Source organism: Euleptes europaea, chromosome 4 (assembly GCF_029931775.1).
Source record: "Euleptes europaea isolate rEulEur1 chromosome 4, rEulEur1.hap1, whole genome shotgun sequence".
Classification (NCBI taxonomy): domain Eukaryota; kingdom Metazoa; phylum Chordata; class Lepidosauria; order Squamata; family Sphaerodactylidae; genus Euleptes; species Euleptes europaea.
The window spans coordinates 23,016,803-23,044,297 of NC_079315.1; the positions used below are offsets into that span (position 1 = coordinate 23,016,803).

The window sequence follows — 27,495 nt, forward strand, 5'->3', positions numbered from 1 at the left end:
TGTGGACTCTTGGCTCTTTTCTACCACTGCTCTAGAGGAGGGTCTGCAGGGGAGAACCGGCAAGCCCATTTATCCATCTCCCCCGCCAAAGCATCTACCACATCTGTCCATTATTAGGGAAACACAGGGTTGGGAATCAGATGCTTCCTTCCTACCATGTGACTCAGTCCTCAAATACATAATTTTAAGTGCGCAACCTCACTCTTCAAAAAAAATCCATTGACGTCAATGGGATTAGAAGAGGGTAAGTCTGTTCAGGACTGTGCTGTGAATAAGGACAGGCCAGTCTCAAATGACGGAGATGCTGGATTTTAGGGCTTCTTTTAGGTTAAGCATCTGCAGTGTTTCCTGTGGCCTTTGGAATGGACCCATAAGGACAGGGGGTATGTGGGACCAGTGTTCCCTCAGAAATATTCCTTGCCTCCTCTTTGTTGAAGATGTAGCTTTTTTTTTAAGTAAGCCTCTGACACTAAGCAAGGTATAATGCCATAGATTCCACCTTCCAAAGCAGCCATTCTCTCTAGGGGGACTAATCCCTGGAGCCTGGAGACCAGTTGGAATTCTGGGAGGTCTCCAGGCCCCATCTGGAGGTTGGCAACCCTACCTCCTGCTCCCCCCCCCAGTCCTGCAGGCAAGCTTAAACTCCAGAATCTCTTCCTACAGATAAAGAAGAACTGCATTGTACAAACTCAAAGGCCTGAAGAGACAGAAAAACCAGACAGTCTTAAAAAAGAAAAGAAAAAAGAAACACCTCACTGCGCATACAAAACTAGCTTATCAGAGAGAAGGCCAATTTCCTCTCAGGCCTTAGGGTTTTTTTTTTGCATATGTATAACTTTTTGTGAAACATCCAAGCATGTTGATTCTTGTGTCCACAGTCAGAAGAGGTACAGTCCAGCAAAAGGTACATCAAGAGATTCTACAGATCATGGAGGCTGGCCCTTAATCACTATCTGAAAACAGCAGGATTAAACCAAAGGCCTAACTACATGGTACACTGCGCCCAGGTTCCTCCCTGCTTCAAGTCAACAGATGTGGTCTGAGATTTCCATAGTTCCCAGGTACACAGGAGCCCCGATTCAGATTGGGATCACTGTACGCAGGGACAGAAGGTAGGGTTGCCAGCTCCGGGTTGGGAAATACCTGGAGATTTTTGGAACGGAGCCTGAGGAGGGTGGGGCTTGGGGAAGGGAGGGACTTCAGTGCCATAGCGTTCAATGGCCAAAGCGGCCATTTTCTCCAGGTGAACTGATCTCTGTTGGCTGGAGATCAGTTGTAATACCAGGACATCTCCAGCTAGTACCTGGAGACTGGCAACCTTAACAGAAGACTTAAAACTTAAGCCTAGCCAAGACAATAACACAAGGGGAGACATAAGCTCTCCCTCCCTGCACACCATGGTCCCAATCCAAAACAGGCCTCTGCACACCTAGGAATTAGTTGTGACCATGTCTACCAACCTGAATGAGGGAACAGAAGTTTGCATAGTTAGGCCCTCATTTCTCAGTTCCAATGTATGTGGCAGATACAAAATTCTCACCATGAATTTTCTTTGGTGGCATTTTTCCCAAGGCACCTCACAAATTCTGCCGCTCCTTGCCCTTTCCTCAGATAAGAGATTCCATCTCGGGAGCAGAAGACCAACCTACACAATACAGAAAGAATTATTATGCTGAGCTGGAAAAGTTATTAATACACAACTATAAGCATTGTGCTTTATCTCTCATTATTTACCCTCTTGAAAAGTGACATTTTAAGAATGATTCCTTGTACCAAGGCACAGCTGCATATGTAAAGTTTATTTACAGACCAGATGTTCGTTTAGTAAGTGCATTCAGGAGCCTAAGACCAAAACTTGTCCAAGTTGTCTACGGTGATAACTTTGTACAGCTCATCTTTAAATTAGCTCTCCTTTTATTCTGCTAGGATTCCTTATAATTCCAAAGTGTGCAGTCTTTTTCACCAAAAGAAGTACAACCTATAATATGTAAAAGCTCTCTATCAAACTAGCACCCAAAAAAAATGATTCAAAGCTTGGGCTATGCGAATGCAATAAAGTTCTATTAAAAATAGAGAGTAATTAAAGTGCTGAAATTTAATAAAACTATTCACAGGGACATTTCAATAACTCCAGGACATTTCCTTGCAGCCTCAATTATTTGGTGGCATCAAAAATTATCCTGGGTTATTAAGTTTTCCCAAAAAATTATAGTAAACCATTCCCTGCAATAATAAAGTTGTTTGAATCCGTGTCAGTGATGAGAGATCGATCCACATACATGGGAAGTTTTTGCATACATGGGAAATTCCCAGACATGCAGAAAAATGCGGCTTTCTTCCTTCATACCCCCAAAAGGTTTGAAAACCTAAAATACAGGCAAAATAAGGCCTGCAGGTGATCTGACCCTTCACAGGTTTACGGAGAAAGGAGCAGGTTGGTCCTTACTATCAATCAGCCTAGAAGAAGAGTTGGTTTTTATATGCCAACTTTCTCTACTACTTAAGGAAGAATCAAACCAGTTTACAATCACCTTCCCATCCCCTCCCCACAACAGACACCCTGTGAGGTAGGTGGGGCTGAGAGAGCTGTGACTAGCCCAAGGTCACCCAGCTGGCTTCATGTATAAGAGTGGGGAAACAAATCCAGGTCACCAGATTAGCTTCCGCCGCTCATGTGGACGAGTGGGGAATCAAACCCAGTTCTCCAGATCAGAGTCAACCACTCCAAACCACCGCTTTTAACCACTACACCATGCTGACTCTCCTTTTTAAAATTTAAAACTTTCAGCACAATCCTCCCTTGTCCCATTTCCAGAATCTCTGAGCATACGTAGGGCACAGGTGCTGTATTTGACGCATGACAATTGCATCCAGCTGGGCTATGACTTCACTCAGAAATTGTATGGGGTCCTTGTATCCTGATGCAATGCTTACAATTTTTTTCACAACAACATTCTGAAACTAATAGTTAGAAGGAAAATATCCCCTAAACACTGGTGAAGGTAGGTGGGTGGGAGCAAGCTACTTACCTCCTGCCATCCTCACCCAAAAGAGCTAACTACCTCATAGCTCTACAAGTAGGGTTGACAACCGCCATGTGGGGCCTGGAGATCTGGAATCACAGCTGATCTCCACGCTACCCAGATCAGTTCCCACACAGAGGAAATGGCAGCTTTGAAAGGTGGTCTATATGGCATTATACCCTGCTAAAGTCCCTTCCCACACCAAACCCCGCCCTCTCCAGGCTCTACTCCCATATCTCCAGGAATTTCCCAACCTGGTGTCGGCAGCCCTACCAGCTAAACCCAGGGCTGTGTCTTTTAGAGTCCCTGGGACCTGCATCTGAGCTTTGCATGGTTACAGGCCAGTGCTGTGCTGTGTGGGAGGGGAAAGCAGGTGAAGAACAAACTGCTTACCTCCCACCTCACCTCCCATCATTTGTAGTAGCTGCAAGTTTCCTAACAGACTTGCAAAACCCACACATGGAAGGCTCAACGCATAAAGCCTAGATCATAATGAGTAGCCGTGTTAGTCTGTCAATAGCAGTAGAAAAGAGCAAGAGTCCAGCAGCACCTTAAAGACTGACAAAATTTCTGGCAGGGTATGAGCTGCCTGAAGAAGTGAGCTGTGGCTCACGAAAGCTTATACCCTGCCAGAAATTTTGCTAGTCTTTAACGCATAAAGCCTAGGTTTTGCTACACTGTGGGGTCATTGCCCATCAAGAATGCTGGGAGTGGGCAAGAGAAGGGGGGCATCTGCTGCCACCCCATCAAGAGAGCTTGCCCACAGCCTTGAGAAGCTGCCTCCCCTCCCAGCTGTTTCCTGGCTTCCTCACTCTTAAAGCCGCAAGGCTGAGAAGTTCAGCCCTGTGGCGAAACTGCCCTAACAAAGCTGGAGTCCTGGGGGACAGTTTAGGAGCAAACTCAAAAACAGTCAACAATGTTTTGTTAGAAATCTATACATGAGCAGCACTTTCTAAAGTACTGTTGTTATGCAGAGTAGCTGACTCAGATTATGGGTTCCAATTTAATCTAATAGCCTTCCTTATGCAGGGCGTTTTAGGTTCGGCCAGCATTCTCACAAATGCCATTTGCAGATTCTTCGATTTACAGAATTAATAGAATCAAGCAGTAAAGATTTGCTTGAGTGCTCTACTGCAGCCTGCAGATGAGGGGGGATGCATGGCTGAAGGTTTTCCTATTGAAGATCCCTGGCACATGCAAAATTAGCATCTCTGAGAAGACTAAATGGAGCCTTCTCTTTCACATGCTTTCATCCCTCATGCAGGGAATTCATGTCGAAAAAATAACCAAAGGTTACTTTCTGTCCCCTTGCCCCGAATCTGAAGTGGTACAACTGTAGAAAATCGTTACTGTTTGATTCTACTAACTGTGTAAATTGGCTCTGTTTACAACTATGAGGGCAGTCAATTCCTTTCCTGAGAGAGGATCCTGCTCTTTTAACAGCTTCCTTGACTGGAAAAGAAAATTATACTATAAACTTTTCCCCATCATACAGCTGCAGTGACAGGAAATTTATTTGCGTCATGCAGCCATTAAAAGAACCCTTCTGTAAAAAGGAAATCATGAGCATGCATCTGCTTCTTTGCTGTGCCAAACACCAAACTTCTTGGTACTATACAAAACAGGAGGGCTTTTTCTAAAAACCAGCTAGGAGCATATAAGACTGTCTTGTACTGCTCTATGGGCTCAGCCTACTCGAAATATTTTAAATTAAACCAACAGAGACTCAGGTTAGAGGCCCATCTAGAGTTGTTCCTTTTGTACTGACAGCAATGCCTCTTTTAAGGTCTCAGGCAAAGGCCTTTCCCAGCTCAGCTACCTGAGATCCTTTAAAAAGAGATGCTTTAATTCATCTGGTGGCATCATCTATGGGGAAAGTGCAGCAACCCTCTTGGCTCAACAGCAACTATCGCCAAGTAAAATCAATGTTACTACACAGTAAATAATGTAAAAATGAGTACAAGCTCTGGAGAGTGATGAGGCGCAATCCAATCTCTTTCTTTTTTCCCCCTGCAGCAAAATTAAGCTTCCTTACTTTTTCTGAGTTTCTCCAGACTTGACTCTGACCCTCTGGACCGCAAACTCAGGGGTATTCCACCATTCTTTAAGGTTAAAAATCTCAGGGGTATTCCACCAATCTTTAAGATTTTCCCATTTCAGCCTGACAATGAGTAGGTCTCCAATATCCACCGCGGTATATATCAGAAAGGAAAAAGTTTTGTTTGTGGAGATCTCAGGCCTGTGAAAACAAATAAAACTTATGCTTAGGCATTACTTCTTTGAAATCATATGGAAGTTCCCTGATATTCTTTAGCATCTTCTTGTTTATTTCTTCTTTGTCGAGGGGATATGAAAAGACTAAGGCCAGAACACAGCATGTATCTTCCAAAACATGTGTAGGAGGAACGACAGGTGTCACCAATTCTACTGTTTTTTTTGTTCAGACATAACACAAACCAGTTAGTTCATGAAATCAGGACTTGGCGTGTACAGGATCATCTTTGCTTTTCGCCTTGTCTTGCCCTCAGGAATGCAGATGGTATCCTAGCCCAACAGAGGTAGGAAACACAGCCAGATGGCCAGGTTTGTACATTGAACAAAATCATAGCTACTTACTATGGTCAATAAACCACCTTCGAACCATGGCTTCAGATCATGGTCTGATGTATCCTAACTTACCGTAGTTAGTGGGGTTGCCTGGATTTAGGTGACCGTGCAAACCGTTAAAAAAGCTACAGTTTTGTGTGTGACGTCCCAACTGAGCTAATGTCTTAACCATGGTTTCACATGATGTACAAGCATAGACATCTTGGCTTGTTCCCCAGCTCTGCCCTGGCTGCAAAGTAAGTTGGGATACCAGCTTGTGGGACAAGAGTAAAGGCAATGAAACTGGAAATTATCAAGGTAAAGCAGGATTTTAATGGCTTCCTATGAACTGAATCTTGCTTTTACAAACTAATTGTAATTTAAGAAAAACCATGTTTTAACCCAAGATGGTATATAAATCCTTGTAGTAGCCACCCAGCAAGGCATATTGAAAAGATTTCAACGTGGGAAGAATTTTTATTCCTTCTGACATGTTTGTTTTCTATGTGGAGGGAGTTTGTGTGGGAAAGCGTTCAAACAGGAGAACTGATCACAGAAGAACTCTGTAGAATCCCCAACTAAGCCACAATTCCAGACAAACACCACCATCCTGTGTCTCATCATTTATTTCTAATCCATGTCTGGGCTATACAGGAGACTAAAAATTTACATATCCTTTAAACTCTCTGATGACTTAACTTTTTAAAAAAAACTCAACTGGATGATGGGGCAATTAGCTTTCCCAGGACCAAGACCCTTATGGAACACAGCAACAAAAAGTTAAAATTAATAGTGGTGTATCAGTCCTGAAAGTGTAATATGATGACTTCATAAGCTAAACTCTTCCCTCCCTCCCCCCGGAAAAGAAAGAAAGAAATTGGGGGATATTTGCCCACAAAGATAAGACCCTTGCTACTAATTAGCTATTACCCAGCCCACAATTCTCACACAAGGGCCTCCAAACAATTTTAAACTTTTGCTATTATGTCTTATTGTCTCTCTGGTGATTGCTTTTGGACCTTGTTTCTTTGTTTAATTTGAAGAGGGAGGACCACGGCTAGTGAATTTCCCCTCACTGGGAAGTGTGATAAAAAAGATGGCAGTTTGAACACCTGTTCTCCTCCTAAATTGTAAAGGCAACGGTCCCCTGAGCAAGCACCAGGTCATTACTGACCCGTAGGGTGACATCCGATTACGATGTTTACTAGGTAGACTATGTTTACGGGGTGGTTTGCCATTGCCCAATCCAGTCATCTATGCTTTACCCCCAACAAGCTGGATACTCATTTTATGACCTCGGAAGGATGGAAGGCTGAGTCAACCTTGAACCGGCTACCTGAAACCGAGTTCCGTTGGGATTTAACTCAGGTTGTGAGCAGAGCTTTTGACTGCAGTATTGCAACTTACCACTCTGTGCCTCAGGGCTCTTTACAAATTGCAATGAGGGAACCAGCTTTGCACATTATACCAAAGCACTGAAGTAAGAAGAATGTGAGAACTGCACATTTTCTGATGAAGAACATAGTAGTGGGGTCCTAATTCTGTTCCTAAAGGCCACATCTTTCCAAGAAAAGCAGCAGCTTACACACACGCACGTGTCATTGTCATTCTCAATTTTCAATCTGAAAGTAAGACAGCTACTCTAACTGCAGATAGTTTATGACTAGGATGAACCACAACTTAGAGGAAAATGCTAAAATCTTACTGACTTTTTTTGGAAGTTTATATTGGACTTATTCCTCCTAGGTTCAAGACAATTACATTTTTCTGCTAAAAAATACAAAAATATTTGCTTTTGCTGATACTCACATCGTGACTGGAATGTCCTTGCTTTCCTCCTCAGTACCATAAAGAGAGATAAGAAAGGGCTGGTTGGTCTTAGTCATGTTTTCCTTAGCAAAAAAATGAATCTTAACTTGGTAATGAAAGACTGAGAGCAGAAAAGGATGAAGAGGGAAGAGACACAAAAAGAGAGAAAGAGACAGAATTATTGGTGATGCTCACAAACAGACCCAACATTTAGCAACTTTAAAAGGTTTTGCCTCCATCTACTAGCCTTATTCAAACATAGTAATACTTTTGCATGGAACTCATCGATCAGCTTTGAAGGATTACTCTATAGAAACAAATCCATTATGCAGGTTAACCAAAGACAACAAACTTGAATGATTTATACTCTAATTCTATAATATAAGCTGATTCTCTGGATAGGCAACATATACTTTTTCTAAATACATTTTAAATAAATAAATTCTACTTTGACATGCTTAACAGTGCTTTCACTGATTTATTTATACACCATTTTCCTCCCCAATGGGGACCCCAACGGCTTAAACATCATCCTCCCCTCCTCCATTTTCTCTTCATAACAACAAACCTGTGAGGTAGGGTAGGCTAAGAAGAAGAAGAAGATTTGGTTTTTATATGCCGACTTTCTCTACCACTTAAGGCAGAATCAAACCGGCTTACAATCGCCTTCCCTCCTCCTCCCCACAACAGACACCCTGTGAGGTGGGTGAGGCTGAGAGAGCATGACTTGCCCAAGGTAACCCAGCTGGGTTCGTGTGTAGGAGTGGGGAAACAAATCTAGTTCACCAGATTAGCCTCCACCGCTCATGTGGAGGAGTGGGGAATCAAACCCAGTTCTCCAGATCAGACTCGACCACTCCAAACCACCGCTCTTAACCACTACACCACGCTAAGAGAGACTGACTGGACTATGTTGCTCCAGTAAGCTTCTATGGCAGTGGGGATTTGAACCTGAGTCTCCTAGTCCAACACTCTAACATCATGCTTGCTCTTGGACTGGGTGGATATCATACCATGGGCTGTGATGTCACAGAGGTGACAGAGTCTGAATCCCCCAGTCTAGGTACTTATTTACTAGCAAAACAAGTTTTAGGCATGCTAGATTAGTTAACAGTGTTGTATAGTAGTGGACGGTATTTGTAGTGCTCTCATAATGGTCGTCACTCATGGTGGTTTCATGCATAAACTTGGCGCAATTATGTTGGGGGATTTTTTTTGGTGGGGGGAGGTTGTCTCACCACAACTTATTACAAACACAAGACTAAAGAGGCCATTTCCTGTAACCTGCTTACTTGATCCAGTACCACCAAAGAACATCCATGCAGCTACTTTTTGGAAAGTTCTGCAATTGTGGTTCCAGAAACAACTTTCCTGCAAAGTTTCCTACACGTGCTAATCAGACCACCGCGTACATAAACAAAACTTCAGTGTGCAAGACTCATTTCCTCGGTATTGCCATCTCAAAAACAGCAGTCCAGCTTCTGAACTGCCCTGTAGGCACTTCTCTGTTCTTAATCAAGCCTTTCCTGATGCTTGTTGAGTGTCCTCATCCAAATCTCAGAGCCACACAACGCTGACTATAATGTGAAAGCACATCACAGAATGCCTTCCTCCACCAGCACTACGAATTTCTATTTCAAGTAAACATTTATCTCTTATGCATCTGACACCTAAACTGTTTCTCTAATAACACCTAGCTTTTGAAACTAAGGTTGCCAGGTTAGTTTCAAAATTCCTGGAGATCAGGGGAGGCAGTGCCTGGAGGAGATGGAGCTTAAAGAGGGAGCTCAGCAGGAATGTGATGCCATACAGGATGCCTCCCAAAGCTGCCATTTTCTCCAGGGGAACTGGCCTCTGTAGTCTGAAGATCAGTCGTAATTCCAGAAGAACTCCAGGCCACACCTGGAGGTTGGCAACCCAATTCGAAATTGAAAGCTTACTCAGGGGTGGGGTAGGAAAGGCACAATTCAGATGGAAGGCCAGCTCCTTTAATATGAATGAGATCCATGCAAAAATCCTTCCATGCTTTTCTTAAACATCCATCCATCTCACTAGTAGCTTGCACAAGAGAGTTGCCTGCTGCAATGCACCCAAGGCCAATTGTGTTCTCCATGATATAAAAACGAGATATTTTTGGTGATGTTTTTGAATACATCTCCAGCTACCGTTTTAGGAACCTAGCCGTTTTACCTTTATAGGGTGCCTTCGCTCGGGTCTTCAGGTACATTTTGATGGTCCTCTTGGTTCTCACTTTGTTGATTTTGTAGCCCAAATTGTTGCAGCGGTTCTTTCTGCAGCTCAAGCAGAGCCCCATTTCAAACGCTTCTTTGGACTTGCAGCGGTATGCCATGATTGGCTTTTCTTCATACAAGAGGGAATCGATGAAGAGGTGGATGGAGCGTTCGTGAGAGCATTTCACCAGCTGACCGGCCTCTTTGAAGAAGAGGAAACAATAAGTTACATCTCCCAATATATGGCTGCAGTTCAGAACTGGCAATGTATTCAAGGAAGAGGTGTTTTTTAGCAAGTTCTGTTTTTAAGCCAAAACGAAGCATTTTACCAGGGTACAACTGTTGCCTGAAATACACCTTGATCGGAGACTGTGGTCTCCACCATTGGGGTGGAGCCAGCTACTCCACTCAGAAACCTCTGAGGATTTCTCCAGCCTGCACAATCTTGTGGAGGAGCCACCAAAGTTGGAAGAAGTCTTAATATGAATGAGACTCATGCAAAAATCCTTCCATGCTTTTCTTAAACATCCATCCATCTTGCTAGTTGCTTGCACAAGAGAGTTGCCTGTGCAATGCACCCAAGGCCAATTGTGTTCTCCATGATATAAAAACGAGATATTTTTGGTGATGTTTTTGAATACATCTCCAGCCACCGTTTTAGGAACCTAACCATTTTACCTTTATAGGGTGCCTTCCCTCGGGTCTTCAGGTACATTTTGAAGTCTTCCAACTTTGCTCAGTATAGCAGTTGGATCCATCCCACTGTTTCCCCCTGACTGCTGGGGTTTCCCATACTCTCCCGCCTGACCCACCACTTCTTCACAGTCAGATGTCTGATCCAAGCTGACCACACAATGAATGGAATGTTGTCACCACCGTATGTAGGCCTGGCCACATGACATCACAGACGGCAAAATCACAGCCTCCACGGCGACAAAAAAAGAGAGGTTTACAAAATAAAGATACTAAAAGGGGGGGAAATGCCCCATTGAACAAAGAGAGGCTGTGCCACCAAAAAAGGTGGTGCAGCCCCGCTGCAGATCAAGGGGGCATCCCTGGGGCAAACAGGTTAGGAAGCTGCCCAAAGGGGGCTTCGTCCCCAGAAACACTTCCCCCATGCTGGTGCGGGCTTTCCCTTGAAGGAAAGCCCTGCCAGTGTGGCTGTGCTGGCGGGTGGCAGCTCCCTGACGCCAGCGTGTTTGCCCCCATGCCAGTGTAGATGCCTCCTTGCAACTACACCAGCATGGGATCACACTGGTTCCTAAGGAGCTTCCCCCCCTTCAGGAATGGGCTGCAAGAATACATGTGGCTACATTCTAGAAAGAAAAAATATATGAACTATAACTGGCATAAACATTAAAGTAAATTATCAACTTATACACAGCCCTCAGTTTGAATGACATGAGGAAGGCTGTTAACAATAGGACATTTTACAGGTCATAAATTCATAGGGTTGCCATAAGTCAGAAGAGACTTGTCAGCACTTAACAAATACACACTATATTCTACTCCAGGGCCCATAACCCATTACACATTCATAGGCGAAAAATTATTTATTCGGTTTTTGTGTGTGTGTGTGTGTGTGTTTGTGTTAAGTGCCGTCAAGTTGCTTCCAACCCTATGAATATTTGTCCTCCAAAATATCCTATTGTTAACAGCCTTCCTCATGTCATCCACACTGAGGGCCGTGGCTTCCTTTATTGAGTCAATCCATCTCTTGTTGGGTCTTCCTCTTTTCCTGCTGCCCTCAACTTTTCCTAGCCTGAATGTCTTTTCCAGTGACTCTTGTCTTCTCATAATGTGACCAAAGTACGATAGCCTCAATTTAGTCATTTTAGCTTCCAGGGTCAGTTCAGGCTTGATTTGATCTATAACCCACTGATTTGTTTTTTTGGCCTCTCCACTGTATTATTTGGTTTACGATACATAAAAGGAGTGAGGTGATGGATCCTGCATCATTGCTGATGGTCTCTTAATTGCAAAATATGGCAAGTTTGTAGCTAACGTGCTGGAGATGTGTGATTCTAATGCTCAGCACCTCCGGAAACACTGTGATGCACCTCAGTTCAAACATATTAACAGCTACATGATCTCACAGAGGACAACTATGAGTAAGGGCAAGTGAAGGCAATTAACATGAATAAGCAAACATTATGACGCAATTGTTGTGTAATCCAGTGTTCTTTCCAATGGGTTGTAAATTACCTGGGGAAAAGATATGCAGGTCAGCTTGATATAAGTGGGAACAGAAATCATTACATACAGTGGATTCAAAGCAGAAAAGGAAACAAATTGTTTTGCTTTCACAAAAGGATCTAAAATGGAGAAATAATTTTTGGTAGAGCTCATGTGATTTAGAAAACAGAAGCAGCCACCAGCTTTCAAAATATATTTATGCCATTCAGACAAGAAAAATTACCTTGAAGCCCCTGAAATCCTTTTTCTGCAATCATCCGCAATGTGTCTCCTATATTACAACCCGGTTGGAAGCTACCTCCATTAGGGTAGATGTCAACGTGCCCCACAGGCTGCTGTATCCCAATGCTGCGGTCCGGGGATCCCCTGGTGTAGGTGTGCAAGACATCTACAAAGGCAGCATCATCTGGGGAAAGGCGCCTGGTTTCACTGGCGTATTCAAAGTTAGGTCCAGCAGGATCTAAACCTTTATGGGAAGACGGGGGCAGAAAATAAAACTATGTTACCAGTACCTAGAAGCTGACTCTGTATAATATTGTTTGTTAAAATATTTGTACCACACTTTTCCTTTGTGGCTCAAAGTGGCTTAAAATTCCAAACTTAAAAACATATCAGGAACCATAAAACCCCAACAAACTCCACTCCCCCCCCCCATGGAAGCAGCCTACACCCTATTAAAGGCTTTAGTAAATGAAATGGTCTCTCAGTGCCTCCTAAGAACGTCTAATGACGATGCCCTCGTCAGGGAGCCCGTTTCATAAGGTTGTTGCTCCAACAGAAAAAAACTTAGGCTCAGATAGATGCCAGCCAGGATATCTTAAGCAGGAGAACAACCAGTAGTGGACCATCTGAGAATGACAATTGACATATGAGGACGTCTGGGGAAGGATCGCTCTTCAGATGCGTGGCTCGTAGGCCGTGAGAGGCTTTAACAGTCATAACCAGCACCCTGAACTGAATTCAGAAACAAACTGGCTGCCAATATAGTGGTTTTAAAACAAGCAAAATGACATAAGGTTGCCAACTCTGGGCGGGGAAATTCCTGAAGATTTGGGGCCAGGGCCTGAGGATGATAAGAGATTAGGGAGGAGAGGAAGTTCAGCAGGGAAGTTATGCCATAAGCTGCCATTTTCTCCAATACAACTAATCTCTGTTGTCTAGAGATCAGTGATAATTTCAGGGAAACTCCAGGCCTAACCTCAAGGCAGTCTTATATGTTCCTTCCTGTTGGCTAGCCCTTGATAATAACTGGGCTGCCATTAATCACAATTGATTATTAAAAGCACAAGCTACACTCCACTAAAGTCAATGGCAAACTTTCCCATTTACATTTATTAATTTTTAACATACCCCTTAATAGAGAATAGTGACTGAATCTTAAAGCTGGCATTTATCACATTCTTAACTCATATGGAAATCCATGGAACATTAAAACGACTTTGGTTACAAAAACTGGAAGCAAGTACAACTGGGAGTTAGTGAGATAGGTTTATCAAAGTTATATCTGCATGAAATATTCATTGAAGCAGCAGCTTAAAAAGATTTCTCAGTATTCAGGTCAATGAGAAGCAAATGGCTTAAAGCATCAAAATTAAAGTTTCTCAAACAAACTTAAAGATGTTACAAAAACAAAAATAATGGGTGAATGCATAATCACTAGAACAAAAAGCAGCCCACACACAGATAATCAAAATGGTTCATAAAGGCTTTAAAAACCTTTAATCTTTTTTCTCAAATGTCAAGTAGCTCTTAGAGTTATAAAAGATTCAATTTCTAGCATTTGTACATGCTCTGCATAATCGTTTTCTGAAGGCCCGATTCCCAAGATGTTATTAAGTTCCTAAATGACAAGCACCCATCTGAAATAAAAGCTCAGAATTGCCATCAAAGTTTCCTTTTGCATCTATTTTTGCTTATTCTGTGTACCAGAGTCTAATTTTGCTGGGATTGCAGACCTGAAGCCGCACTAAAAACAAGATGACTCAGAGCAGGGAACTCAGGAGGCTTTAAGAAAACATGCGTAGATCTTCAAATAATGGGGTGAATAATGGCCAAGGCTGGGAGGTACACTTTATCCTCTCTGCCATTATAACACAATTGCCAACACAGTTCCAAGCTAGATTCTCATTGGGGAAAAACTGCCACATAGGCCTTTTATGCAGGGATGTTTCCCTGCGGTCACCCACCGACTGCTTCGGGGCTTCCTTTCGATTAGGCATGCCTTTTCCGCCAGTCAGAGGTCACCTCGCTCTCCCTGTGTGTTTTGCCTGCATTTTCCAGATGCTGTTTTAGCCAGAATCTGAAAAACGTGGGCAAAACACACGGGGACCTCAAACTGGCGGAAAAGGCATACATAATCAAAGGGAAGCCCCTAAGCAGTCGGTGGGGGTGACCGCGGGGAAACGTCCCTGCATAAAAGGCCATAGAATCATGGCGTTATCTTCTCCTATCCCCCTGTCCCAATGACATTAGAATGTGCTCACCAGTAATTCTGCTGATCTTCTTATTGGTCAGTTTTCCAGCAATACCAGCAACATGAGCACCGAGGCTGTATCCCAGCAAGTGGACATTGTTCAGGGAGTAGCCGAACTGCTTCTGTGAGTGAGCATTTTTAACTGATTTTAATCTCTGCAAGCAGTTTCATTTTTGCATGCCATAAAACAGCAAAACCAAACAGCAAGGGAACTTACTACACATCCACTCAACTTCTATGTTTGCATACACACACACACACACACACACACACACACTATTTATTATTATTGATTTTATTACTTTAAATTTCTATCCCACCCTCCCCAGCCAAAGCCAGGCTCAGGGCGGGTAGCAACATTAAAACCATTTTATAACAAACCATACTACATATACATTAAAACCAATAAATATCAAACCATAACCGTTCAGTCATTGACTGTGTAAAGAATAATGAACCATGGTGTGCAACTACTGGAGCTAGAACAATAAAGAAATAGGTATAACAATAAAGAAATTGAATCCAAAATATAATCCAAAAATGGACAAAATAAAATTTGTGCAGATCCCTGAGACTGATAGATAATATCAAGGGACTGCTAGTAAACACACAACTGATAATACCTACCCAAATACACATCCATTGCATTGCCCCCTCCCTTTTCCTGCCCTGAAACCAGGCAAGAAGAACACAAAATGCAGAAAAGAATACCCATAGAGTTCTGATAATTGTATAAGAACAGAATATTCCTGAGGAGCTCCTACAGAAGAGAACTTTAGAACCATCCCTCATCAATATTGTGACAGAAACTTAAGAGGCAGGGTTCAACGAGAGCTATATGGTACAGTTTTGCCAATTCTCCAATATACATATTCTATTCAACAACTTTATGCATTCTACCTCTGTAACTCTCTTAACCAAGCACTGCACATTGTATCTTCATGACACTTACCTCTATCCAGTCAACAAACTTGGCAACATCCTTCCCCACCAGCTCTGTGTTACTAGCTGATATTGTATAATGTTGGCTTGCTCGATCTAGCCAGTCAACAACGATGACATTAGAGTCCGGCTCCCTCTTATACAGTGCCTTCACTAACTTGGGAACCCAGCTCTCATACATGCCCGTTACCTTTGAGAAAGGAGAACAAACCACGTTATTCTGACCATGCCAAGGATGAAAATGAGTAGGCAAGGTATATATACACAGATTGGCACCAACTTCAAAGATGTTCGCCAACAGAAACATTGCAGAATAGTGTGCTTGACTTGAGTAATAGTAGGGCTTTTAAGATTGCTACCTGCGATCCTCCTGATATGTGTGGGTTGCCATGCTGAGTGAACAATAAGCAATGTGTGGATTTACCATGTTCATACAGCTTCCGTATGCATAAACTGTCGACTGGATTTTTCAGGGTTCTCATTCATGTATATCAAGGAGGCACACACAAGGTTAGTACACATATTGCCCCATTCACACAACATGGCAACTTCACGTACTGGAAGAATTTCTGTATCAAGTGCTCCCATTACTCACAGTTGTCAAGCTCCCAGTATACATGGTTGTAATGCCTCAAAAGCCTAGCAGCGCAGCACAGGAGCAGCCAGGCAACATTCAAGTTCATAGATACAGACTTTACAATTGTTATTAGAATAATTAATTTAGGGAACTCACTGTCATAGCTTTAGGGTTGACTTCTAGCTTAGAAAGCTTTTACTAGACTACTGGAGACATATTCATGAAGGAGATAATTATGGTGACTAATGGCCATTGAAAGACCTCCATTTTATCAACAGCTTGCTCTTTGTCATTCTGCCTTTATCTCCCAATGCCCAGATAAAGGAGCCTAAAATCTGGGGCATGACACCAACTGCCAGGGACTAGGAGCATCTGGAGAAGGACCACTTTTGAAGGCCAACCCTTCAAAAGGTCTACCAATAGCTCTGTCACCTCCCGAAAAGAACCTGAAAATTGGACTGAATCATCAATTGCAAGGAGACAGGAGAGAATGATCACACAAACCACCATCTATCTCTAACATCTTATGTATGCGGGACTTTTATTGCTCTTAACCTCTTTGGGAGTCAATCTTGCCTGGAAAATAGGGTATAAGAAGAAGAAGAGTTGGTTTTTATATGCCGACTTTCTCTACCACTTAAGGAAGAATCAAATCAGCTTACAATCACCTTCCCTTCCCCTCCCCACAACAGAGACCCTGTGAGGTAGGTGAGGCTGAGAGAGCTCTAAGAGCTGGGACTAGCCTAAGATCACCCAGCTGGCTTCACGTGGAGGAGTGGGGAAACAAATCCAGTTCACCAGATTAGAATCTGCTGCTCCAAACCACCGCTCTTAACCACTACGCCATGCTGGTTTTCCACAAGCAGACCAAATGGAAATTCTACCTACAGAGCTAACATACACTGTAGACAAACAAAACGGTATTACTATTTCCCTATCTGTGAACTTTTTGGAGTATCTGGCTAATGACATTGGGCTGGACCAGATGGCCTTTTGAACTGATTCCTCAAAGCCAATTCTTGTTTTGCTGGAGGGATGGTGAAACAGTAATTTTTAAAAGAACTTTAAACCAAAGATCACAATTGTTATAAAGAGCAAAAGAGAGGGGAAAGAGAGAATTATTTCATTTAAAAAATGCCAAAAGGCATAAAACATGCAGTATAGTGCTCACCCCACCACCCAAAAACGCATCTCATCACAAAGATTCAGAGTAAGGAAAGTAAGCCAAGGTGGGTAATGTAAAGATGGCCATCATTATGCAGCAAGTTTATTGCTGGGCCACCATTCAGGTCAGCATATTCTGGGAACAACTGCTGAAGCAACCAGAGAACTGCCTTATCCCTTACCGTCCATCCATGGATCACCACAAAGGTTTTACTTGTATGGTTGAAGTTGCATTGTGTCACGCTATTTTCTTGCCCAGGAACTAAGAAGCAGGTGTCTTCATAAGGCTGTTCAGGTTTCCTTAAAGAAAATTTGCTCTCAATCCCACTGAAGTCTTTTGTTTTTCCTGCAGTACTTCCTGAAGTGAAAACAGAAGATTAACCACGAAAATTAAAATAGCTCGAGGAAGAAAGGAAATACAACATTAAGCCCACTGTTGGCTGACATTATATACACAGAATTATAGCTGAGGTCAACAATTGACTTCTTTTAGACAGGTAGTTAGAAGGGTGTGGGGCTGCCTTGGTGATGTCTTTTAGTTCTATCATTGCTGTTACGTTTTAATGAGTAGCGACACCATTAACTATAATGTTGTTTAAAATAATAAGACCCACTTATGCAGAGTTATAGCCCAGAGCCTTTTGACTGCCTGATAAAAGATAAAGAGCTAGAACATGAATTAAGCATCTTGTGTTTGTAGTGAATGAGATTAGGGTAAGCCACCTATATGAGAGCGATCTCAAATGGCATGCATTCATTTTGTGACATTTTGTGACGTATCCCATCCTCCCCCGCCCCCATGGCAGCCATTTTGTGATGATGCTCACTACCTGGTCTCAAAATCCCAAAAAGTGCCCACCGGCTCAAGAAGGTTGGGGACCACAGGGACTGAACTGGGACCAAGGAAACCAGAGTATAAATTCTCCCTCAGTCATGAAGCACTGGGGTGACTTTGGCCTAGTCACCATCTCTTAGACTAACTTACCTCCCTCCCACATTCGATACTGATTTAACCCCATGTTATTCTTTGTTAGATTGTACTTTTGCGTGCAAAGTAATAGGAATATCAAGGTGATAGGAATATCAACAAGACTCCTATTGCACCGAAGAGCGCAAGAGAAAAATCTGCCTCAAAACGTGAGGGGAAAAACTGAAGCCATGCAACCTGAAAGGCTTTTAACAAATCCGGCATTACAGAAGACCTTCAGAGGCGTCACAAGAATGCTCACGCCTAATGACAGATCCAAGTTTCTAACGGACTGTATTTTAATTCTAATGCAGGACAAATGTCCTTTCAGGGTTGTCTGCATAATAATTAGCCTTTTATGTTGCTCAGTCATACATGCTGTATTGGTTCCCTCAAGAGTAGTACTTCCCCCCACACACACACAAGTGTAAGACAGCCAGTCACCTGTAAGGGATAAAGGCATTCCCTCAGAGACACCATTGAGGTGGGTGAACCAGAACTGAGTCTGCTCCACCCCTTCATTTGTGTCTCTCCACCCCATTCCCCCCTCCCACAGTACCACCATGAGTTCTTTCTTGCCATGACGCAGAAAACTAGATTTTTTAAAATATATTTTTTATTGCATTGGAGGTCATTTTACATCTCCATACCTTTATAATTACAATTTACACTTTCTTTCTTCCAATACAAATTTTCCCCTTTCCCCCACCCCATGGACCAATCCATAATATCATATTTTCAGCCATGAGCATAGCCTTTTTAATTTTAGTAAAGTCTCTTCGTTGGCTTCTCCTCTTTTCACCCAATTAATGTATGGGTTCCACTTAGTCTTCAGTTCCATTTCTTCTGTTTCTCCCATCGTCTGTTGTTTTAAGTATCCCAATACATCTGTTTGCACATATTCAAACACATAATTATTCCACCTTTCCATAGTCCACTTTGTTTTATCTTTCCATCCAAAAGCTATAATTGTGCGAGCCGCTAATAGCATCACTTTAAACATCTAGAAAACTAGATTTTGCATACATAAAGTAAAAGTAAAATGGCCTTGTGCCTGTTTATTTTAGTAAATTACGCAGAATGGTTACATTAACAAGCGCATTTGAAGCGCTACACTTATCCTTTTTTACATACTTTGATGCAAGTACTTAGAAGTAAGTAAATGCTCTAACATAAGTGCCTGATGTGATCACATATTCAACCTTTATTCGTTGCTCAATAGGAAAGGCCATAAGCGGCTGTAGCTAACTCAGACCGTACTCTATTTCAACCTTTTAAATATTTATCCACATTTTCGTCACACTGCAAAAGTCAATACTGTTGTATTGTTTGTCTATTTGTGAACTCAGTTCTTTTCACAATTCTTTTCCATCAGGGTTTCAAAACATTCTGGGAATCTATTTGCAAACTGTTCTTCAGCATCAGCGCGGGGGGGTGGGTAGTACAAACTTTGCATGCAGTTGACTATTATTTTTTATACAAGGTTCTAAGAATATGGCATATTATTTTTGGCACCCTTCTTCCATTTAAAGGAAGATATATATGTAAAATATTGCACCAACAGAACTGCAAATCCACTGAACCTGGAAATGTTAAGCTGGTATTAAGTCAGGTTGCCAATCAAGCTAACTGATGCGAAAAAGCCACCTGGCCCACAGAGAGCTTCTATGCTTATATGCTGAGTCTTAACACCAAAGAAGCCAACTATGCATGTAAGGGGGAGAGATTTGTTTAAAAGTTAATACTGGCAATGTTTGCAAAATAAATCTAGCACCCAAGAGTATACTATCTTGTCTGAAATCAACAGAAATTTGTATCTCACTGAATTACATGCAATGCTGCCACGGTATGTGGGGAAAAGAGGATGCAGGGAAGCAATTAAACTCAATTATTTCCATGGAAAGGAGGTTCAGAAGTTGGAATCAATTTTTGCTTCCCTGCCTCTGAAGGGAAGTCTTTCAGTGGGGCCAGATTCATATGCACCATATAATGCATTTATTAGGTCTGGTAATGGTAGAAAGTGCCGTCAAGTCACATCTGATTTATGGTGAGCCCTGGTGGGGTTTTCAAGGTAAGATGTTCAGAGGTGGTTTGCCATTGCCTGCCTCCATGTTACATCCCTGGTGTTCCTTGGAGATTGCCCATCCAAATACTGACCAGTGCCAACCCTGCTTAGCTTCCGAGATCTGATGAGATCAGGCTAGCCTAGGTCCATCCAAGTCAGGGGTTATTAGGTCTAGCTCTAACTATATAATGAAGCTAATGGGCAACAGATTCAAGATGGGCAAAAAGAAGTACATCTTTACTCAACTGAGTAGTCAAAATGTGGAATTTGCTGCCAGAGGATGTAGTGTTAGCCATAAGCATAGAAGGGTTTAAATAATAAATTCATGGAGGGAAAGGTCCACCACTGGCTACTACCCACTGTAAACCTCTGAATACCAGGCAACATTGGGGGAAGGCCTGGGTCTCTATACCTTATTGTTAGCCCTCCAGAATAACTGCTTGGCCATTGTGTGCGACAGAATGTTGGACTAGATGGTTCACTGGTCTTATCCAGCAAGGCTTTTCTGATGCACATATATTCCAAGGACATGTTCCATTTGTTTATACTGTAGAATATCTTTCTCACCACTAATGTTCATTGCATACTTTATGGAACTCCCTTCCAAGAGAAATTCATTCATTCCTACACTTTGTACAACCTCAATTGTCAGCTGAAGACTTTACGTTACAGCAGACATTCCCAGGCTGATGCTGTTAAATTATGCATTGGCATATCTGCATTATGGTTTCTTTTAATTATATATTTTATTGATCTCATCTGAATTCTATGGAAACTTTTGCATATTGTTGTGGTAAATTTCAATGATGGCTCCTCAGAGTAGAGCTGAGATACAAAAATACTGCATATAAATAAAATGTTCTCAGTTCATTGCCAATTTTTAAAGATCATCATTAAAGTTATAGTCGAATCGTAAGTGATACAAATATTTATTTTACCCACCAAGCAAAGAAAAACTCTCATGACTGAATAGGTTTTAAGTTAAACATTAACTCTTTGTTGATTCATCAGTGAATGGAAAGACAAAGTTCTGAATGAAATAAAAGGAGCTTTCAACCACCACATGAAATACAGACAGGTAGCTTATAATAAAGACTTCTGGTCTTGGAAGGGGCCTCTTACAAACAGGAAAGCAAGCAAGAAAACCATGCCTGCAATTTCCTTCCCTTTACAGTATTCAGCTCCAAGGTCTTAAAATTATTTAATCAACATATAAGTGTTACTAGTCTGTGCCTAGTAATGTAACTTCTTTTTTTCACATCTTCGTATTTCCTATGAATAGCTGCTTGCTAGCTAAACATACATATTAACTTGCTCTTACGTAGAATTGTGTGGTATTCTCATTAAGAAATCCATAGCGCCTTTAGATTCATCAAATGCTTTCCAAATACCAAGCTGTTAAGATCCACAAATACATTGTGAACCAAGTGAACCAATTACTCTTTGGACAGCATCTCGTTTTGAGTCGGCCACCATTTGTAATACCCCCACACACACCTCTCTGCTGTGTATATATATCAGCCTGGTGAACTTATAGTTTGATTTATGTATCTGCAGGATCGCCTCTCCTGATATACCGCCCCCCCCCCCAAGAGCATTACACTCTGTTGGAAACAACTTCTTGGTTGTCCCTGGCCCCAAAACCATCTGGCTGTCCTCAACCAGGGCCAGGGCCTTTTCAGCTTTGGCCCCAGCCTGGTGGAACACTCTGTCTAGTGAAACCCGTGCCCTGTGGGACTTGGCCTAGATGTTCCGCCAAGCATATGGTTGATGGCAGTGTCACCAAAATAGATCAGCTGGCCCCCCTTCCCCCCTTTTCCTTTCTTCCTTCCCGTCTTTCCCTCCTTGTTCTTCCCTTCCTTTCCCTGCCTTTTTCTTGTCCTTTCTCCTTCCCTCCCTTGTTCCTTTCCCTTCTTTCCCTTGTTTTTCTTTTCCTCCTGTCTCTACCTTCTGGAGGACCCATGGGTTTTTGGGTTGTTACTGGTCTCCAGATCCACCTTAGACCACCCTCACCAATGAGAAGATTTTCCCTTTATGACATGTCAATAGGACGCCATCTTAAGTTAAATTGAAAAGAATGGATTTAAATTATACGTTTTAATCTGATATTGAAATGTATCATCATTTATTACTGTTGGAAGCCACCCTGAGCCCGGCTTGGCCAGGAAAGGGTGGGATATAAATAGAATAAAATTAAAAATGCATCCGAAGAAGTGAGCTCTGACTCACAAAAACTTACACTGGAGTAAATTTTGTTAGTCTTTAAGGTACCATCAGGTTCTTGTGTTATTTAGATAATGGATAGCAGGTCATTCCCTTACCAAATCCAATTACTTCTGGGAATGCTAGCAACTGTTTAACAATGCAAAGAAAGAGCACTGGGAAAGCACAGAAAGATACCAATTTAAATTCAGTAAAATAACAACCTATTTGCTCCCATGCAACCACTGGTCATGAGAACTGAATACTGCTCCTGGCATGTTTTTTGAATTGCATACACATGAAGTCAGTATATCATAATGTAATTTATATTTATAAAACTGCTAGCAATGAATTTAGTGCTGGGTATTCAAAGCCCTTCAGATATATGGCAAAATACAATTCAGCTGAATCACTCAGTCACAATAACGTTATAGCTATCACTGCAATAACACAAGACACTCACAGTTCAGTAGCCATTTTCTGTAGGAAATCAGCGGTCTCTGGCAGCCCTACTATGTTTTCACATATCACAAAGCAAGTCCTCCTCTGATACCCTATCACCAAGCCCAGAGCTTCACTGGACTGAGATGATAACATGGGGAATGCACTTGATCTTTGATACGCAATCCCCTGCAGATCTCATATTCAGGAGGAAGAGCTGGCAGAACCATAAGCAGCAGAGGAAGAAGAGTGACTGGGGGTGGGGGGTTCAGCACCCAAGAATGTTATCGCCCCTGAAACTGGGTCAACTTACAGGAGGCCAGGAGATAAGATGGTGAGGTCACATGCACTTTTGATCTGAGCCACTATAGCTGTACTTCTACAGACAGAGCAATACTGTCTTCTAGTTTCTTCTACTCCACAGTATTAGTTTCTAGAGCACAACAGGGGCCCAGTTACTTATTACATGCTACAGAGGAATACTGCTGAAAATGGTACCCCCCCTTGGTAATCATGGACAAATTTCACATTCTATGCCCATGACTCCCTGCTGAAGATTATCCATTTTCTTGATTTAGGTACTGTTTGAGGGCCAGAGTTATGACAGCTGAGAGGTCACAGGGTACATGTGTTACCTTGGCCAAGTTACAGATCTGTTAGAGCTCTCTCAGCCGCACCTATCTCACAGGGTGTCTGTTGTGGGAAGGGGAAGGGAAGGTGACTGTAAGCCCATTTGAGTCTCCGTTAAGTGGTAGAGAAAGTCGGCATATAAAAACCCACTCTTCTTCTTCTTATATTGCTCTCCCTTCCTCCATTTTATCCTCACAACAACAACCCTGCGAGGTAGGCTAGGCTAAGAATGTGCAACTGGCCATGGTCACCCAGCAAGCTTCCATGGTAGAGCAGTGATTTGAACCTGGACCTCCCAGATCCTAGTCCAACAACCACACCACACTGGCTCTCAACCAGTGAAACATCTGTGCTGGACATGCCGTTTTGGGGCAGGCAGGACCTGGCACATCGCTGCCAGCCACACATCTTTTAAAAGCACAGGAGCCTTTCTGCTTTACACCTGCAATCAAGGTGAATTAGGATATTGCACAAAATACACATGAAATAATTACGCTGTAAAAAATGTGGCAAAGGTGTATTTAATCCATCGTGAGTAAACCTGGCTACTACCCTTAACCTACATGAATGCTAATGATTACCATATATAAAAACATTTCGAACGCAATGGAAGAAATCTCCACCTCAGGTATTTAACTGTTAGACACCCACCAGAGAAAGGTTCACCACCCCAGCTAATTTAAAATTCAGCCAAGAGAGGCAGCGATAGTTCGCCTCCCGTCCATTGCCACACACCACAGTATTATCAATCACTGGCAGGTGTACAGTGTGAGTAAACATGCAATTGCCTGCTGTTTGAGTGTCCCTATTTGACTGAGCAACAACAGTCCCCATTTTTGCTGCATACATGTGAGTGTGTGTGTGTGTGTAAATATATATACACATACACACAGCTAGTACATGAAGGGAATGCATACTGCCATCAGTTTCATGTGCACCTTTCTGTAGCCCTTGGTGAAATTGACAGCAGTGAGTCCAGAGACCCCTCCTGAAAGTGACAGGATCTGCCTTGCGAATCCAAAGAGGGCAGGGGATAAATACTGTAAATACAACAGTTGTTATTTTTTCATCAAGATTCTCAGACTGGGCAGAGAACTTTGAAAATATATTTTAAATGCACATGGATCTACAAAGCTGTGGCCCACTCGTGGGGCCATGGCTTTTATTTCATTGCTTGAGCAAGAGTAGGAAGAAACCTGGTGAAAGAAAAGCTCGTCTGTTTCATTAGGCTTCTAGAGATTTGATTGAGACCCCAGCAATAAGGTTCATTTCACCACTCGTTTTCAGTTGAGTGCAAATGTAGGGGGCAGACAAATATAGGTAGGTGCTGGACAGACAGTCACCAACAGTGACTGTCCCAAGTGAGGAAATGGTGCTACTGTCAAGTCACAGGGTTGTGGCAAAAATGCAGTGGGTCTCTAAATCAACACTCGAAAAACATAAGGGAAGGGCCATAACTCAGTGGTAGAGCATCTGCTTGGCCTGCAGAAGGGCCCAGGTTCAATCCCAGCATCTCCAGTTAAAGGGACTAGGCGGGTAGGTGATGTGAAAGACCTCTTCCTGAGACCCTGGAGAGCCAGCACTGGTCTGAGTAGACAATACTGACTTTGATGGACCAAGGGTCTGATTCAGTATAAGGCAGCTTCATGTGCGCTCATGAGTTGAGAACAGGTCAAATATGGAAATCCAAAAGTTTACAATTAACTATGGCTGCTTCCAGATTGGGACACACAGCAGCAGCAAGCAGAATGGAAACAGTGTCCCCATACTTGTTCCAGTGCCACTTCCTCATCCGCTGTCCCTAGCCCCTACTCATCCCTGTCATGCCTGCAAACTGTACTCAACCTCCCATAGGCCCTAACCCCCTTTAAAGGGCTTTATTTTCCCTAGCTAGACTATAGTGTAGTTATACAGTGTGGCTCAGGAAAGAAATGGGGGGGGGCTTTAAAGACTGAACTGGGGTGAAGGTGCAAAGTTTAGTGCCAGCCCCTTTGAAGGTGGAGCTTAGCTCTCAGTGGGGGTTCCAGATGGATGCTCTGCCCAGTTTAAACCAGAGAAGATTGGGTTTTTATTTTCTCCTAAGAGAGGAAAAACAACAGCCAGACAGTTCATGCTCTGAACGGACAAGACATTGTCTTGATGCCCCCCTTTACTATGGTGCTTCCCACTGCGAATGGGGTGGGGGCAAGGAAATTCCCAATGTAGAAGTAAGCCGCTGTCTGGATTCTCAGAGGTGAGAACACTAATGGGGTCAAGAAGAGAAAGCGGACTGTGTGCAGATAGTCACAAGGGACTAGCTGATGGAGAGGGCTACTTCATTTTTAGCGCAAAATCAGCATAAGGGTTAAGAACACCCTTCTCTCCACACTCCCACCATTTCAGGCTCCCACTCTAGTTTCCGGCCTCCATGTCTGCATTAGCCAAACAAAAGAGTTGGGGAGACCCCTGCAACTGTTTCCAGAGAATGGCCCAGTTGGTTATAAGCAGAAGAGCCAGATTTGACTCTCTAAAGTTCATACCCAAAAACCTTGTTGATCTCTAAGGTACTACTGGTGGTGGACTCCAATCTAACTGCGCAACTGAACACCACACCTTCTGAGACTGAAGTGGGGCGGGAGGGAAATGGCAACCCTTAACAATTCAGATTAAAAGAAAAACCCTTTCTAAGAAAAATGGCCCAATCTTCGTTTTGCAAAAAAGGAATCAGGGGCACTGACCAGAAACCCAAGCCAGCAAAAAAGGGACTGTCCTTGCTAAACAGGTGCGGTCGAATAGGGACACTCAAATAGTAGGTGATTGCATATTTTCTCACATTGTACACCTGCCAGTGATAGATAATACCGTGGTGTGTGCAGGGTCTGTGCTACCATTAGGTGAACGAGGCGGTCGCCTAGGGCGCAGACCTCAGAGGGGCGCATTTTTAAACAGATTCGTTTCTTGAAAAAAATGCAACTGACCATTTATATTATTTATTTTAAGACAAGTACCACAACAGTGCTATGGAATATAATTAATTATTACGTCTTATCAAACATTCTGTGCTTTTATTTGTCTACAAGACACCTGTTTTTGAAAATTGGTTAGCAGCAGGGGTGGGGCACAAGTAGTTAGCCTTGCCTGTGTGTGTGTAAAGTGCAGTCAAGTCGCAGTCGACTTATGGCGACCCCTTATGGGGTTTTCAAGGCAAGAGACTATCAGAGGTGGTTTGCCAGTGCCTTCCTCTGCACAGCAACCCTGGACTTCCTTGGTGGTCTCCCATCCAAATACTAACCAGGGCTGACCCTGCTTAGCTTCTGAGATCTGACGAGATCAGGCCGCAAAAATGACCGGCACCAGCCTTGGGCGTGTGGCAATGGGAAAACTGGCTGGATTTTCAATTGGCTGGGGTGGTGAAACTTTCTCCGGTGGGTCTCTAACAGTTAAATCCCTGCCTCCCAAAGCGCCCCGACACGCACGCTCCAACAAGGGAGCTCTTGGCTCGCCTGGCTCCAAGACGCAGCTTTGCACGGGCCTTTTCCCTCCTCCCCTGATCGCACACGGCTTGCACCCTCCAGAGAAAGCTACAAACGCGCCCACACACAATGACTGGAGCCAAGGCGGCAGCCGCGCACTCCCCGCCCCATCTCCCCTCCCGGCTCCCCGCAGTCCCTGAACCAGGGCGACCTTGGCCTGCGTTCCAGGAATTCCTAGGCTCAGGAGCCGAGGAGTTACTAGCGGTCACTGCCGCTGCCGCCGGGCCCCTTCCCCGCCCAGTGCACTCCCCCAGCGTGCGTGCTGAAGGCGCTGCCCTGCCCATTCATTGCTCGAAGAAAACATCCGGTGAACTTTGCAGAGAAAATAAAACAGGAGTCTTGGGGAGCTGTAAAGACTGAAAGCTTTTTATTCTACGCTTTCGAGGACTGGAAGAAGAAGAGTTGGGTTTTTATATGCCGACTTTCTCTGCCACTTCAGGATGAATCAACCCTGCTTACAATCACCTTCCCTTCCCCACAACAGATACTTTGTAAGTGGGGCTGAGAGTGCTCTAAGAGAACTGTGACTGGCCCAAGGTCACCCAGCAGGCTTCACCTGTAGGAGTGGGGTAACAAATCCAGTTCACCAGATTAGCCTCCGCTGCTCATGTGGTAAAAAGGTAAAGGTCCTCTGTGCAAGAGTGGGGAATCAAACCCGGTTCTCCAGATTAGCTTCC

At 43.2% G+C, this 27,495-nt stretch overlaps 1 protein-coding gene across 1 annotated transcript in view; it reads right to left on the minus strand.

The window, feature by feature from the left end:
• Positions 1–288: 288 nt before the first annotated feature.
• Positions 289–27,495, minus strand: part of LPL (lipoprotein lipase) — a 29,938-nt gene continuing 2,731 nt past the window's right edge. The window contains exons 2-10 of the mRNA XM_056848950.1: positions 17,184–17,359; positions 15,271–15,450; positions 14,329–14,440; positions 12,069–12,311; positions 9,609–9,851; positions 7,419–7,539; positions 5,059–5,262; positions 1,541–1,645; positions 289–355 (exon numbers count right to left, since the gene is read on the minus strand). Of these exons, the coding sequence (XP_056704928.1) occupies positions 289–355; positions 1,541–1,645; positions 5,059–5,262; positions 7,419–7,539; positions 9,609–9,851; positions 12,069–12,311; positions 14,329–14,440; positions 15,271–15,450; positions 17,184–17,359 (1,451 nt within the window). The remainder of the gene's footprint in view (positions 356–1,540; positions 1,646–5,058; positions 5,263–7,418; positions 7,540–9,608; positions 9,852–12,068; positions 12,312–14,328; positions 14,441–15,270; positions 15,451–17,183; positions 17,360–27,495) is intronic.